At 40.1% G+C, this 16650-nt stretch overlaps 1 protein-coding gene across 3 annotated transcripts in view; it reads right to left on the bottom strand.

Moving 5' to 3' along the window:
- The window catches only part of LOC122562201 (E3 ubiquitin-protein ligase rnf213-alpha-like), a 159421-nt gene that overhangs the window by 33026 nt on the left and 109745 nt on the right, over positions 1-16650 (bottom strand). For all 3 annotated transcript variants that reach the window (XM_043714879.1, XM_043714880.1, XM_043714881.1), the window contains exons 46-55: positions 15154-15341; positions 13752-13872; positions 12143-12243; positions 9498-9677; positions 7481-7638; positions 5995-6094; positions 3798-3906; positions 3498-3705; positions 1343-1536; positions 71-196 (exon numbers count right to left, since the gene is read on the bottom strand). In XM_043714879.1, the coding sequence (XP_043570814.1) occupies positions 71-196; positions 1343-1536; positions 3498-3705; positions 3798-3906; positions 5995-6094; positions 7481-7638; positions 9498-9677; positions 12143-12243; positions 13752-13872; positions 15154-15341 (1485 nt within the window). The remainder of the gene's footprint in view (positions 1-70; positions 197-1342; positions 1537-3497; positions 3706-3797; positions 3907-5994; positions 6095-7480; positions 7639-9497; positions 9678-12142; positions 12244-13751; positions 13873-15153; positions 15342-16650) is intronic.

The following is a 16650-nucleotide window of genomic DNA, read 5'->3' as shown; positions in this document are numbered from 1 at the left end:
TGGGCTTAAAACTAACATAAAACTGAGACAGAGTATTGCACTGTTACCAAACAGGATTATTTGCAAATACCTTTAACTGGTTTGTCACAGTATCCATTTGCCATTTCAGGATTGCCTGAGCAACAGTATCACGTATGGTTTTATACTCCCGTCCACAGAAAATAAAGCAATCCATCTGTACATCTGTCCAGTTAAGCTGGAAGAAAGAATTCCTCGACATGTCAGCACACAGAACAATAGAAGGACTGTACTGCAATTCTGTATCACAATTAAAATCTCTACGTTTAATCAATAATGGCCAATTATTTCACTCAACAGCATTTATTTCAAGAAAACTTTGAAAAAGGAAAATGCATCACTGGATCACATTATTTCATTTAGAATTGTAGAGTTTTTCAGCACAAAAGACCTACATTTTTCAGAGCAGCACAGTGGCACAGTAGTTAGCACTGCTACCTGACAGCAAAGTAGTCTGGCTGTTTGATGCCAATCTCGGGTGACTGTGTTGAATTTACATGTTCTCCCCGTGTCTGCATGGGTTTCCACCAGATGCTGCAGTTTCCTTCACAGTCCCAAAGATGTGCAGGTTGAAGTGGATTGGCCCCGCTAAATTGCCCCCTAATGTCCAGCGATGTGTAGACTTAGGTGGATTAGCCATGGTAAAGGCAGAGTTGAGGGCTGACTCTGCAGAGGGTCACTGCAGACTCAATGGGTCTAATGGCCTCTTTCCACAGTGTAAAGATTCAACAAAATGGATTGCCGTAGCTCAAGAAAGCAACTTGGGCAGTTTATCACCACCTTCAAAAGCAACTAGAGATGGGTAATAAATGTTGGTCCAGCCAGCAAAGCCCTCAACCCATGAATAACTTTGAAACAAGACTATTCTGGTCACTGAACCTCTGCTGACTTCCTGTCCTGTGCCCACATATCTGAATTTTTCATTTTAAAGATTTTTATCCCCTTTTTGAAAAATGCTTCAATTCTACTTTCCCTATCCTTTATAGTGGGCCACTTCAGGTCTATTTAAGCCACTGTTTGAAAAAGACTCCAGACCTGTCACATTGATTATTTTGGACAGTAAACTCAAACTCATTTGTTCAGACACAAATAATATGCTGTTATACAAATTTCACAGCTTTATCTTCTAGAAAAGTCTACAGAGGTCATTTCTATTCATTAACATTGCAGAATTATGGGGTAAAAACACATAACATTTACATACAATATCTAACATTTTGCATATAAACACAAAGAATTAAATGCATTTAATCAATGAATTTAACCATAATGTGTTGATATTAGCTAATTATTTAAAATTGACTGCATGTATAAAACACTTCACCTGTTTCTCAATAATTTTGTCTGGAAACATCCAGTGGAAGTCTTTGAGTCGTTGTAAAGACTGAACAAATGCCATCCCATAATGATCATAGACTGTCCTCATTAAATAAACTTGGTACCAGTCATTGCCAGAATGCAAACAAATCATTTTTATGTGGTCCATGAAATTTGTCTTTATGTCTTTGTTTCTCACATCTGGAAACATAATTATTTGAAAAGTAAAAATTCAAACTTATCCAATAATTTAAATTGCACAGGCCACTATAGAGGGAATGTACTGTCTGAGTCCAAACAGAGAATTCCTATTCACAAAGAGTACATAATGGAATAGTTAACAAAATATAGAGGAACAATGAAACCTGGCTACAGTTGTAAAACATGTGTGATAGTCAGCTCTGGTTAGTTTGTAGCATTGTTCTGCTAAGTCAGTAGCTGCAGATTCAAGTCCCATTCTAGAGACTAAAGCAGCAATTTTAGGCTGGCACTCCAGTGGACTGAAAAAATAACATTACCATAGTTCCAGAGTCTCAGGCAAGGGGAGAGATTGAAAAGGAGAGTCTTTCATGGTAACCTCAGCCAGTGCAGGAATTGAACCCATGCTGTTGGTCCTACTGTACGCCACAAACCAACTGTCCAGCGAACTGAGCTAACCAACCCCTACCATCCAGTATGGTCATGAAGGAATGTTGCACTGCCAGAGATAACGTCTTTTTGATAAGATGATTAAACCAAGGCCCTGTTTATTCCTCAACCAACAGCCTTTACAAAAGTATTTGCATAACGAAATTGCATTGTGCAATTGGCTATCACATTTCTCACAGAGACTGACCACACTTCATAGTCACTTAACTGACTGTACACACTTGGGGATGTTAAAAAACACTATTAAACTCCATTGTCTTTTCTTTTCTATCCCACATTTGCCTCAACACCTCTCACTGGGTTTCATAGCAACCATATCCAATTAACCACTTCCAATTAACATTGTTGAGGGAGGAAACACAGGTAAATAGGACTGGTTAGCTTTGGGATACCTGGTCAGCATGAATGAGTTGGACTGAAGGGTCTGTTTCCGTGCTGTATCACTCTATGGCAAAGTGCTGGAAAATGGGATTAGATTAGCTCGGTGGTTGTTTTTGACCATAGCGGATTCAATTAAGGGCCTTTTTCTAAGGTGTAGTCCTGTATGCCTTTATGAATCTGTAATCTTCCATCTCCATTTCTATGGAGTTCCTTCTCTCACTATCTATGTAACCACTATATTTTAGCCGGAAAACGTTTGATCGATAATATATGTGAATTGAACCAATGGCATGAAGAGGAGTCATTCTTCCACTGCAGCTAAGCTAGCTGGCTCCTGCCAATGTTCAAAATGGTGGCAGCTCTACCTTTTGTCAAATTGAGGAGGAACAAATAGATTGGATTGGTCAGATTAAAGTCTTGGATTGGTCAGATTCCAGCTGGGAGTAGGTGCTCAACTGTCTCACCTGGGGTTAGGACAATCTTAAAACACAGAATATATCCTTCCCCACAGAGAGGCTGAAGATATGCAGTCTGACAATGTGAGTCACAGAGTCATAGAGATGTACAGCACAGAAACAGACCCTTTGGTCCAACTTGTCCATGCCGACCTGATACCCTAAATTAATCTGGTCCCATTTGCCAGCACTTGGCCCATATCCCTCTAAACCCTTCCTGTTCATTTACCCATCCAGATGCTTTTTAAACGTTGCAATTGTACCAGCCTCCTCCACTTTCTCTGGCAGCTCATTCCACACGCACCACCCTCTGCGTGAAAATGTTGCCCCTTAAGTCCCTTTTAAACCTTTCCCCTCACCCTAAGCCTTTGCCCTCTAGTTCTGGACACTCCCACCCTAGGGAGCAGACCTTGTCTATTTATCCTATTCATGCCATTCATGATTCTATAAACCTCTATAAGGTCACCGCTCAGCCTCTGACTCTCCAAGGAAAACAGCCCCAGCCTATTCAGCCTCTGCTTCAGTCAGTCTCACTAACTCAAAGTAGCCCAGCCAGAAACTCCCCAGCAGCTTGGAGAGAGGCTGGAAGCAGGACAGCCTTTACGTTCTTCCAGGTGGAGAATGGTTTTTGTGTGACGCAGAGTGGAGGCAAAAGATGGTTGAAGGCTAATGCTTTACCTGTGCTGTTGTGTGACTCATACAGAAGTTGAGCTGTAAGATTGAAGCAGAAACGCAGCCTGGCAATGTTCTGCAAGTATTCTGCAGCATTTTCATTACAGGTAGCAACCTTGTGCCTGGCGAACCTGCTGAGAAAGTTGCAGTTCTGTTTGAAGAGTTCCAAATTGCCAAGTCCTCCACATTGTTCAAAGTGTCTGTTTATTGAATCCTGAAAAGAGAGATACATTGAAAGATTCAGAGCTATGTCCCAATCCTTCAGCTACCTTTAGGAATCAGATCAACTTGACCCCCTCGCTTTACCTCAAAACATTTGATGAACAGAAGATAAAGTTCCTGCAGATCTTCCGAGAATAGATTTTCTTCTAAACTTGAGAGGTAATTCTGCATAAAGACTTTCACTTTATCAAAACTATTGAGAGACACAGAAAGCATTAGTGCTGTGAAATGTAACTGAGCTTCATTTATTAAATGGAGTTTCATATAACTGATGTTACTTTACAGGAACAAACACAAACATGCTATTCACTCAATAATCAATTCACCTAGTTCACCTTTCTCCAATTTCTCTCATTTCTTCTACACCTTTAAAAAGTACATGGATGAGCACTTGAAATAACAAAACATTCAAGAATGGTTGGCACAGACCTGATGGGCTGAATGCCCTCTTCTGCACTGGATGACTGAATGACCCTATTATAATTCCAGATGGGGAGAATAATCTTAGGATGCAATCACACTGCAAATCTAGTGCCAGTACAGTGATTTCCACTTTCCATTGGTATTAAAATAGCTCATCTATCTAAGTCATGTGACAGTGCCTGGCATGTTCAAAAACAATTTTCTTTGCATCCTGTGTTGAGTTAAAGAATCTAGGATATTGTCAGGCACTTATCAAACCCACGTGTCCTGCTATTAAATATTTAGTGAATCCTGCTGCATTACACTGGTGTCCATAGACTCCCCTCAGTGGAAAGGAGTTGCATTTGTAGCAGTATTGAGGGCAAATGTTGCTTGGGTACTGAAATTCCTTTCAGCCCACTTTTGGCCTGAGGCTGGTCTGAAAGTAGTTAAAGAAATGCATAACATGCTATTTGTCTTAATGGTTGCAACTACACAGCAAGTTCCCTGGAGCTGGGAGGGCAGTAGAGTTGCTTGCTTTATTTTGTTGGTCATGGAATGAGCTGAAGAAATCACTGTGAGCAGAACATCTCTAAAGAGCCTCCCATTGTTTCCTTCGTAGAGGGTGGAAAAAGCTGACAGAATTTTCCATGCTGTTTGACGGTGTCTGGCATGATGTGGGCACTGTGCCTGGAACCTTTCACCTGAAGATGTATTCTGAGACTTACTTAAAAATCAACATCATCTACATAAACCCAGCAATCTATGCCGACCAGGTGCCTGGATGTAGCTAACTGTTTACTGGATCAATACCTAGAATGAGCAGGTTTCCTTCTGAGGAACGGTTAGACAGGCAAAATCTGCATCCTCTGGAGTTGCAAAGAGTCAGAAATAACTAAATTGAAAGTTCCTGAGGGGACTTGATGAGGAACGTGTGGAAATCATGTTTCTTCTTATGACAGGATCTAGAACAAGGTTTTTAGTTTAAAAATAAAGAGGTGCCTATTTTGAAGAGAGATAAGGAAACATTTCTTTCTCTCAGAGGGGTGCGATTCTTTGAAATCCCTTTCCTCAAAAGGCAAAGGATGCAGAATTTTAAAATATTTTTAAGGCAGAGGGAGACATGTTTTTAATTGCCAAGGGGATGAAAAATTATCTAAGATATGCAGGAATGTACAGTTGAGGTTAAAATCAGATCAGCACAATTTAACTGCATGGAGGAACAGGCTTGAGGGGCCGAGTGGCTATCTTTGTTTGTATATTTATATGTCTGTGGGGGTTGGGGGGGGGTCTTGTCTCCTTAGAAATGTCAGCTGATGGGAAACTCTCAGGTGTTTAGGGAGGTGGGAGGATTGGGGGTGGGGTGAGGGGTATGTGTGTGAGGCACTGACAAAGATAAGCAAACGCTAGTGCTTCCAGCTTCACATCAGTCCAAGAAAAACATTATCTTGCTTAGCATTCCCTTAGCACCCTCCAGTAGGTCTGTCCAGACTGGCTGATCAGACCATATTTAGCAAGTTCAAGGAGAACTGATACTTATTTCAGGCAGGTCCAGAAATACTCGGTAGCTGCTCCTGGGGAAAATTAGGTACAAGAGATTGTGCGTGGAAATTGCTTTTCCCCCAGATCATTAATAATTTAACTAAAGTTAATAAATAAACTTTTATTGAATGGTATGGTGACACCCCATGATTCAGTATTGTCACATTCTGGTTCTCCCTCACTGGTACTGAGGCATTGCTTTCAGAGTAATTATTAACAATAAGCAGGAGAACAAAAAGGACTAGTAGAAGCCTTCAGAACATAAGAGCATCTATCAGCTTCTATCAAATTCATGGAATTAGACATGTAACTTAACTTGTGCATTTTTCCCCCTTACCTATAATGCAGCATAAGTTTCAATAAAATGGAACGTATCACAGGATTAATGTCCACGCATTCTGAGAATGGTGTTAAACTCCGAGTCTGGTACAGATTACCTAATATCACAAATAAAGGTTGTTTTGTTATAGGTTGACAGATTGCTTCTATTTAAATGTTACTGCTGACCTATATGCAAAATTTATATAAAAACCAAAAGAACTGCAGATCAGAAATCAGAAACAACCATAGAAATTGCTGGAAAATCTCAGGAAGTCTGGCAGCATCTGTGGAGAGAAATCAGAGTTAATGTTTCGGGTCCAGTGACTCTTCCTCAGAAGTGATGGTAACTACTTCTTCTCTCTCTTTGGGCTCTATCGCCACCTATTGTTTATTCCCTGCTCCATCCACCACCACCCCTCCCTCCCCACCCCCATCCTACCTTCTGCATAAAAATTGTTTTCCTAGCTACCAGATGCTGCCAGATCTGCTGAGCCTTTCCGGCAATTTCTGTTTTTGTTGTATTTGGACCTTTGCTCATGGTCAGCAAACAGAGAATGTAGCTATTCCATGGGAATAGTTACTACAGATGAGAATGCCAAATTAAAAAAAAAATCCAGTTGAGAGGACAGGATGCCGTAATGTACAAGTCACACAGTGGATGTGCAACACAAAGTCCTCCACCCATTGCCTGGAAATAAAGCCGCCTTAACCCTGAGGATCATAGGCTGCTCTCCCATTACAGAGCGATGACTGATGGTGTTTTAAACTGAGGGTCAACACTCCTCAAGCAAGAGGAGAGGTTGGGAAGGAGAGTCCTTCATGATAATCTCAGGCGGGGTATTGGAATTGAACCCACTCAGTTGCCATGACTCTGGGCAAACCAGCCAATTGAGCTAACCAACCCATGGAAGTAGCCACAATCAACAGTACTTGGGAAATGCATACAAGATACAAAAGTCTCAACTGTGAAGGACAAGATTGAAAGCAATCTCAGTCAGTGTTCTGTTTTCTCTCTCTCTGAAGCTAGAATTCCAATTCAGCTCAGACCAGTGAAGTCTGACAGGTTTCAAAAGGAATCAGTTGGGGCTTTCTCAGGTGGATATGGGCTCTACACAAACTGGTGTTAAAATATGGATCATATTCTGAATTGTATGCGGATTAGAGAGGAATCCCAGGTGGTGCTCTTTTGTTTTACTGTTGTCCAAAAATCTTCCCATGGTAAAGTCAAGGGAGCATTATTTCCCCATTTCATTTTTCATTTGTGACTGTTCCAACCAGATACCATGTGACTGTTGCTGTTTCAGATGCTTGCAGGTGAGAGTAGGTGAACTGCATTCTGGTCACATGCTTGCTCATTGCCCAGAATGGAACATCTCAGGTCTGAGGCTTCTGGCACAATCAGGCACCTGTTATATCATCAGTCTCTGCAATGTCTGAAGACAGACTGAAATCTTCAATGTGAAGATGAATGGACACTTATTACCTTCTACCTTGATGCGTACCTTCAGGGAGTTTCCTGACTGCTATTAGCAATGACAGCAGCAATGTAATCACTTCATCAGAGGGTGGAGAATCTTCACTGAAGCAAAACCTGGAAACAACCTCCATGAAAAACAAATTGCACCGCTGTCGGAAGTTATTATATTTTTCTGAAGCCTTTCTGTAAAATTGAAAAAGCATTCAGTTTAAGAATGTAACCACTTTATAGTGTTAGACTAACTCAAAATACTAGTTCAGTCCTATTATACCTATATATTCTATGCATTGATAGTACAGGAAGACATAGGTACTGGTTCACAAACAGTTCCAAAATACAGCTAATTATTCCTAATACAAACTGATTACAGAATTCTAATTAGAGTCCAATTGTATATTGTGAAGCTATAGGTTTATTTTCTGATCTTCTGGATATTATATATATATTTACAGTGGGATTTTATGAACTTTCACTATTTCTACATAATATGCAGATATTGGGAACTCTTTGAGCTCCTTTTTATATCATTAAATTTCAAACTTCTGTTTATATTTACTTCTGCTGAAATGCACTTGAGTGGCTAGGGATACAAGTTCAGGGTAGTCCAGAACTAGAGGGCATAGGTTTAAGGTGAGAGGGGAAAGATTTAAAGGGAGCCCGAGGGGCAGAGGGTGGTGCGTGTATGGAACAAGCTGCCAGAGGAAGTGGTAGAGGCTGGTGCAATTACAGTATTTAAATGACATCTGGATGGGTATATGAATAGGAAGGGTTGAGAGTGATATGGGCCAAGTGCTGGCAAATGGGATTAGATTAATATAGGATATCTGGTTGGCATGGACGAGTTGGACCAAAGAATCTGTTTCTATGCTGTACACCTCTGTGACTCTATGACTCAAAGCCTTACCTTCATATGATCAGGATAGAGAGGACTCATCAGGAAGCAAAGGGGTAGCTAACAATGCAGGAGGAAGAGGTTATCTGGGAGAAGAGGTTAAAGAGGAAAATAGCATTGCATGTAAGGCAAGAGGTGAGTTGAAATGGTGGTTGAAATGACTGGAAATCAGTAGTAACTCAGTGTCAATGCTGATAAAGGGAAAGTAGTGAGGATACATCACCAAGGAATTTAATCTGGGGTTTGGATGTAGGGTAGAGAACATGAATTTTACCGGAGAGGTGAACAGGATGAAATAAGATTACAGGAGAAAAATATGGCAAAGCGTACAGCGATGGACCAAGGTGAGGTCTGCAAACCAGGGTCACCCTGCTACTGGAAAAGCTTGGGCAGGACAGGCAAGAGAAAGTATAATCAGCTGAGACTGTTACAGATAGAGGTCAGGTCAATGAGGCTATGCTCATATGGCAATAGCACCATCTTATTCCTTGACAAAACACTGCTCCAGGCTAACTTAATACTTATGGCTTATATCTTTAAGTTTAATCAAGAGACATATCTCAATGGATGTGTTGGAGGGAGACTGAAGGTCAGTGTCTGTCTGCTGGCACAGTCCAAGAGTTCAGCAGTGGGGGTGGTGTGTGAATAAAATAGGAAGGAGGTCGAAGAGATTAGCCACTAGTGGTCTTGCTGCATAGATAGGTGGACAAGGGAAACATGCAGCAGTTGGGGCTGCTATCTGGGAGTAAAGGAGGCAAGATAAAGCCTTGATGGTACTTTCACAGACACACAGAGGGCTGCTCATTTCAGATGGAGTCAAGTCTTAGATAGCAGCCGGAGAGTCACAATAGGGAAGAGTCATGAAAGATTGAAGTAGTGATGTTGGTTGGGTGGGGGCAAGCTAAGTCTCAGTTAACAATATTCGCAAACAACTTACTAGGGCAGACATACTCTACATCCCCTACATTTTCAACAAAAACCTATATAAGTCTCCAGTCTGCTGGAATGAGGTTTGGTAGCTCAACATAAATCCATCAGACATCTCTACCCACAGTTCTCAGAAAAGTAAGTAATTTCACCATAGCACCTTTTATAAAAGTAATCAGGCAAAAGTCAAAACTGAAACTTGATTTGGAAGAGTGTAACTTACTTTAACTGGATAGAGACCTCGATTTTAAAGGAACCTGGCACGCCTGCCTTACATTTTGGACAAAACGAGCGAATCTTCAGTGACTGATCCAGACATTTGAAACAAAAGACATGTTCACAGGGAAGGCAAGCTGGATCATTCAGCACCCCGAGGCAGACCGCACATTCTTTGATGCCATATCTGAGGTAGAGCAATATAGTGCAAAGATGTTCAGAAATTGTAATATAGACAGCTTTCTCTTTTAACTCCTGTTTGCTAATCTGCAGCCTCTTCCAAAAGGAGAGATTGGACTATGTTCCGGAATTAGCAGGAAGTGGCACAGCGCTGCTTTGCATTTGGTATGATTCAAGCAAGTTGTGAAGCTTAGACTGCTTTCCTTTCCGTTTAGTGCAGAGTTTCTCTCTGTTTGGCCTGGGGTTCAGCTGAGAAATGACCTACCCTCGGCTGACTCCAGCCCTCTCAGCTTCCAGACGTTACAAATTTGACTGCATTCCTATTCAGTTAGAAGGTAAGGACAGGTCGTACTGCATTTTCAGCCAAGATGCTACAACACACATCTTCAAAATCCTTTTATAGAGTCACACAGCACGGAAACAGACCCTTCGGTCCAATCAGTCCGTGCCAACCAGAATTCCAAACTAAACTAGTCCCATCTGTCTGTGCTTAGATCATATCCCTCCAAACATTTCTTATTCAAATACTTATCTAAATGTAGTTTAAGCATCGTAACTGTACACACATCCACCACTTCCTCTCCAAGTTCATTCCACACGTAAACCATTCTCTATGTAAAAAAAGTTGCCCCTCATATCTTTTTTCAATCTTTCTCCTCTCACCTTAGAAGTATGCCCCTAGGCTTGAAATCCCCCCATTCTAGGGAAAAGACACTTGTCATTCACCTTATTTATACTCCGTATGGTTTTATAAACGTCTTTAAGGTTATCCCTCAATCTCCTACAATCCAGTGAAAAAAGTCCCAGCCTATCCAGCCTTTTTTTTAAAGTCAAACCCTGCATTCCTGGCCACATCCTGGTAAATCTCTTCTGAACCCTCTCCAATTTAGTAATATCCTTCCTATAACAAGGCGACCAGAACTGGACACAGTACTCCAGAAGAGGCGAACATCCCGTACAACCTCAACATAACATCCCAACTCCTCTACTCAAAGGTCTGAGCAATGAAGGCAAGCACACTAAGCACTGTTTTAACCACTCTGTCTATGTGTGATGAGACCTTCAAAGAATTATATACCTGAACCCCTAGGTCTCTTTGTTCTACAACACTACCCAGAGCCCTACTTTAATTGTGGAAGCCCTGCCCTTGTTTGCTTTATAAAATACAATATCTCACATTTATCCAAATTAAATTCCACACCACTTTTCAGCCCAATGACTTAACTGATCAAGATCTCTTTGTAATCCTAGATAACCTTCACTGTTCACTGTACCACCAATCTTGGCTTCATCTGCAAACTTACGAACCACGCCTTCTATATTCTCATCTAAATCTTTTATATAAATGACAAACAATAGTGGACCCAGTATTGATCCCTGTGGAACACCGCTATTCATGGGCCTCCAGTCCAAAAAAACAACGCTCCACCATTACTGTCTGTCTCTGACATTAAGCCAATTTTGTAAACATTTGGCTAGCTCACTCTGAATAACATGTGATCTAATTTTATTCTTTAGTCTCCCGTGAGGAACCTTGTCAAACGTTTTACTAAAGTCCAAGATATCAATCTACCTCTTTGCTCTCATCAATCTTCTCATTACTTCCTCAAAAACCTCAATCAAGTTTGTGAGACATGAGATCCCTCACATTAAATCATGTAGACTATCCCTAATTATTCTTTGCCTCTCCAAGTGCATATAAATCCTATCCTTCAAAATCACTTCCAGCAACTTACCTATCACTGAAGTGAGATGGGTCTATAGTTCCCAGGTTTCTCTTTACATTCCTTCTTAAACAAAGGCACAACATTAGCCACTCTCCAGTCACCTGGCACCTCACCCGTATTTATAGGTGATAAGAATATTTCTGTAAGGGGCCCTGCAATTACCTCACTAACTTCCCACAAGGTCCTCCAATACAGTAGGACAGGTCCCAGAGATTATCTATCTTTATATTTTCGAAGACCTCCAGCACTTCCTCTCCTGTAATGTGAACTGTTTTCAAAACATCAATATTTATTACCCTGCGTTCTCTAGCCTCTATTTCTTTCTCCACAGTGAAAACTGACACAAAATATTCATTTAATATCTCTCCCATCTCCTGAGGTTCAACAGGAAGATGACCTCTTTGATCCTTAAGGGGCCCTACTTTCTCTCTAGTTGCAATCTTGCTCTTAATGTACTTGTAGAATCTCTTTGGATTATCCTTAAACTTATTTGTTTTAGATTCAGTAATACTAACACTTCAGGACCATTAGCATCCTCCAGTTGAGGCAGCGTTGCTGAATATGTGCTAAAGCATTAATGTACAACATTATGTAAAGGATGACATGCACTAATTGAGGGGACAAAGGCAAACTGGAGAGAGAGCCACAGATCACAAAATGACACTTTTAACAGCCAACAACACAATTAGTTCTAAGATCTGTACAAAATATGGTAACAAATGGTGTTTTGATGATTGAAGTGTACCTGTAGTCCAAGTGACTAGCTTCTTCATTGCACAACTGCAACACTTCAATAACTCCTTCAAGTGTTCTTTCCTTTTTCAAATCAGAGGATATTCTGAGGATCTGTGTAAAACCAGAGAATAAAACTGTTCAATGCAATCAGAAGAGAAAGTGGAATAATTTCAGAGACAAAAAGCACAGGAAACTTCTAAATCGTAACATAAAAGCCCTCTCATCAAAGACTTATTTCACATGATGAGAACTAAGCCTCAAAATTCCTGTTTGTGCTGTTATTAGAAGAATACTTAACATATTTGTATAATTTTCTCTTATCTGCTGTTTTAAGAGAGGTGCTTATATGTATATTTTAAATGAACTTGTGTCTTTATTTTAACAGTGAATAAAGGAAGAAGCAGATGCAAGTCAAAGGGATTCATTAAGGTGTTGTGTTGTCATTAACTTTTAAATAAAGACAGCTTACAGAAATGTCTTCTGGGAAAAGGATTTCCTTAAGGCAGTTTTTGTTCACATTTTGACCTCTCAAGGGATTCAGTCAAAACATCAATGTGATGTGACAATTCTATTTCATCTCAAAAACCAAGATCTGAATCCACAAACCACATTTGTGCTCCCTGTAATTTAGAAGGTTAAATGAGTGATTTGCCTGAAGTTTAAGATTCTAAAGGGAACCAACAGAGATTGATAGATCTTTGTGGATCAAAGTTATTAAGGAACATAGGGCAAAGTGGGGTATTCAGAAGTAGGTCACAGTTCAGTATGATCCCATTGAATGGCAAAAAAAAATGCTGGGAATTGAATGATCTATGCCTGTTCAGCACAGCCAGAAGTGAAGAAAGCATCTTCTTGTTGGTTGAGAGTGGCTTGTATCAAATGAGTCTTAGTACAAAAATTACCGCAGTCAGACAACAAATAGCATTCTGATCAGGGTAGTTGGAATGGAAAATTGAATAATTTGTACTGTTTTAGTAATGCCTTCTTCTGAAACTGGGGTAAAAGCAAATTTTGGAACAGGGATATTTCAATCTAATTCAGCCTCCCTTCTCTTTACTTGACATGGTAGGGGTTAATGTCCTTGAGTTTTTGAGAAAAGTTCCACAGAAATTTTGGTATTGGAGAGATTATATGTGAAATCTTTCCAGAAATAGTCTTACAATAGGGAGAAAAAAAATCGAAACTGATTTCAGTAAAGGGCAGGTGGTCATAAACAATTGAATTGCAAAAGCAAGAATTTACTGGTAGTAAAAAGGATACTTGTGTCGACCAACTTATTAATAAGGATCTTGATGTGTAAGGTTAAAGAAGAACTGCTAGAAATAGAGTTTTACTTTAACTTTACACCATTAAAAAATGACATCTCTGTGGCTATGTGCTGAGTTGCAATATAACTTACTACTCAGTGGTACTGTAGACAGTATGTGCAGACATATGAAATATTTAAACCTTTGTGTTGATTGTCAGTCTGATAATAGAGAGAGTTAAAAAAAAATCCAAGAATCTCATGTGTTTAGCATTCTGAACAAGTGATAATAATTTATCAGCCCAAAAGTAAATTAAAATCACTGACATGTACATCGTGACAACTTCACTCCTTGGAAAGTTTTGTTCTTTACCTTCTGAAGTCGTGCACAATATTTTACAGCAATGTCTTGCAACTTGGCCTCAGTGTCTGGTATACTGAATACGACATGTTCAATAAACACACCCAATACAAGTGCACATTCCCAGTTTGATCTACCAATCATAAAATAAATAATATTACAACTCTTTTTATGATTATAACATTGAAATTATTCATGTTAAAAATAAAAACAAACAACTTTGAAACAGAACTGAAGTATACACGTGTCTTAGTGTTGTGTGGTGGTCGATGAGAGGTTGTGTCATAAATTCACACTGCAATCTCCCTCATGGTAGGCTATTAGAAGGGACAAAATATATCCCAACTTATTTGCTCTGGATGTCTGCTAAAGCAAGCTAAAACTAATGTCAGTCTCCTGCTTCCTCTTCATAGACTTCTATCAGCCTCTGCTCTCTCCTCCCATGCTAAAATAATTGATCTCACATTCTGGTAAATCAATGTAAGTTTCAGACCAAAAATGGTATGAATGCTATAAAATTTCCTGTGTAAACTAGTTTTTTTTTTGTTTAGGTTCAGTGTCACTAACGGAAGAACATTGATGAAAAATTCAGTTTTTAATTGCATTGATGGCTCCAGTTACATTAATCATTGAAACCTTGCAGTGCAGAAACAAGTTATTTGGCCCATTGAGTCCACACTGGCCACACGAAGAGCATCCTAACCAAGCCTACTCGCCCAAACTTATTCCCTGTAATCCTGTGTTTCCCATGACCAACCCACCTAACCTACACATTCCTGGGCCACTATGGGCAATTTAGCATTGTCAACCCATCTAACCTATACAATCTCAGGGACATTATGGGCAATTTACCAAGGTCAATCCACCTAACCTACACATCCCTGGTCCACTATGGGCAATTTAGCATTGCCAACCCATTTAACCTATACATCTCTGGGACGCTATGGGCAATTTACCAAGGTCAATCCACCTGACCTACACATCCCTGGGCCACTATGGGCAATTTAGCATTGTCAACCCATCTAACCTATACATCTCTAGGACACTATGGGCAATTTACCATGGTCAATCCACCTAACCTACACATCTCTGGGCCACTATGGGCAATTCAGCACAATAAATCCACCTGACCTGCACATCCCTGGACTCTGGGAGGAAACAGGAGCATCTGGAGGAAATCCACGCAGACACAGAGAGACTACGCAAACTCCATACAGACAGTTGCCCAAAGGTGGAATCAAACCCAACTCTCTGACACTGTGAGGTAGCAGTGCTAACCACTAAGCCACCTTGGCACCTTAATGCCTGAAATATAACATAGCCATAGACCTGGGTTGGGGTGAGGATATGTGCAACTTGGAACAGCATATCTATAAACAGTGTCTTCACAAGTTGAACAAAAAGTGAATCTTGCCTGATTTCACCAATGATTTGCTGACATAGTGGTCCGCATGCTTTGATGTAGCTTTTATCATGAATGAGTTCAACTGATGGCTGCACTGTTTCCATTATTTCCACTAGTTCCTTACAACTCTTGAGCCCCACAATGTTTACAGCTTGAGCTTTTTCAGCACAAGCAGAAATTGTAAATATGTCAAGCATCTGAAAATTAAGCAGAAATATTGCACTTGTGATGAGGCATTCCCTTCATTAAGTATTCAATTCTAAATAAGTGGGAAAGATAAGAACTTCATGTCGATTTTCTTTGTTGTAATTTCATGCTTCATCTCATCCTTTACTTGACTAACAAAAACGGTGAATGTAATAAGCTAGGACTGCTCACTTCTTTTTACCATGGGCCAAGCCTTTAAAAGGCTATGAAATTTTCAATATTTTCATCAAGAAATAGTCAGCTCTTCATGAGTGGGCTAGACCAACATTTATAATCTAAAATCCATTCCCTCATCCTGGGCATGGAATCTAGGCATGGAATTAAAAATGGTCAATCAAAACAGGGCAAGTACAATGGGACTCCATATGTCCTGGACTTCAGTTGTGAAGGTATGTGAGGAATCCTGGAAGAACTCAGCAGACAGGGCTCTGGCAAACAAGTCCTCAGCTGCAGAATAGACAAAGGGAGACACATCATCTGGATGATCTCACTGGTGACGTGGCAGACAAAGATTGCAGAAGAACAAGGCTTCCCAGTTAGCTCGGTTTCCTTGCCACTGGGTTTAATTCTGTCAAGATGGCGCGCAACACTTGCTCCATGTTAAAACTTGTCACACTCGGGCGATGCTATCCTGAATATACCCTTTAACCTCTTCAGCAACCAACAAATAACAACAGGAGCAGAGCGGTATTGGCCAGAAGTTGAAATATATTGAATACAACTTTGCTCTTCACAACCCACAATTATTGTTCATTGCACTGAATAGTATTGTTATCTCATTAGATTCAAGAAAATCACTGTTCCTTTAGGCTATTTTAATTCAAATAAATCAACTGGAAGAAACAGAGAACCAAAAGAGATAGCTAGTTGATTATCATAATCCTGCTGTTTCTCCAGGCTGTCACTGATGAGGCGAGACACACTCTCATAACTTCACTCCATTTAACTCACAAATACAACTAGCAAAGTTAAGCATTCAATGGAATGAAAGCCAGGGTTACAGGATGGAAAAACATACAAATTAAATATAGTATTAACAGGAAAAGACAGGGTTGATAAAGATAAACTACTCTGACTGGTTAAGGATTTGAGAGCGAGGGGGTGTAGTCTGAGAATTAGGGGCCAGACGGTTCATATTTTGAAGCACTTTTATACACAAAGGATGGTAGAGATTTGGAACTCTCCATAACATGCTAGAGCAAATGTTAATTTTAAATCTGAAACAGATAATTTTTTGTTAAACAAAAGTATTAAGGGATATGGGCCAAGGGGAATTAGTTAGGCCACAATCAGCTGTGA

The sequence above is a fragment of the Chiloscyllium plagiosum genome, chromosome 24 (genome assembly GCF_004010195.1).
Source record: "Chiloscyllium plagiosum isolate BGI_BamShark_2017 chromosome 24, ASM401019v2, whole genome shotgun sequence".
Lineage (NCBI taxonomy): Eukaryota > Metazoa > Chordata > Chondrichthyes > Orectolobiformes > Hemiscylliidae > Chiloscyllium > Chiloscyllium plagiosum.
Note: the sequence above shows the minus strand (reverse complement) of the source record. Positions and strands in the feature narration are given on the sequence as shown.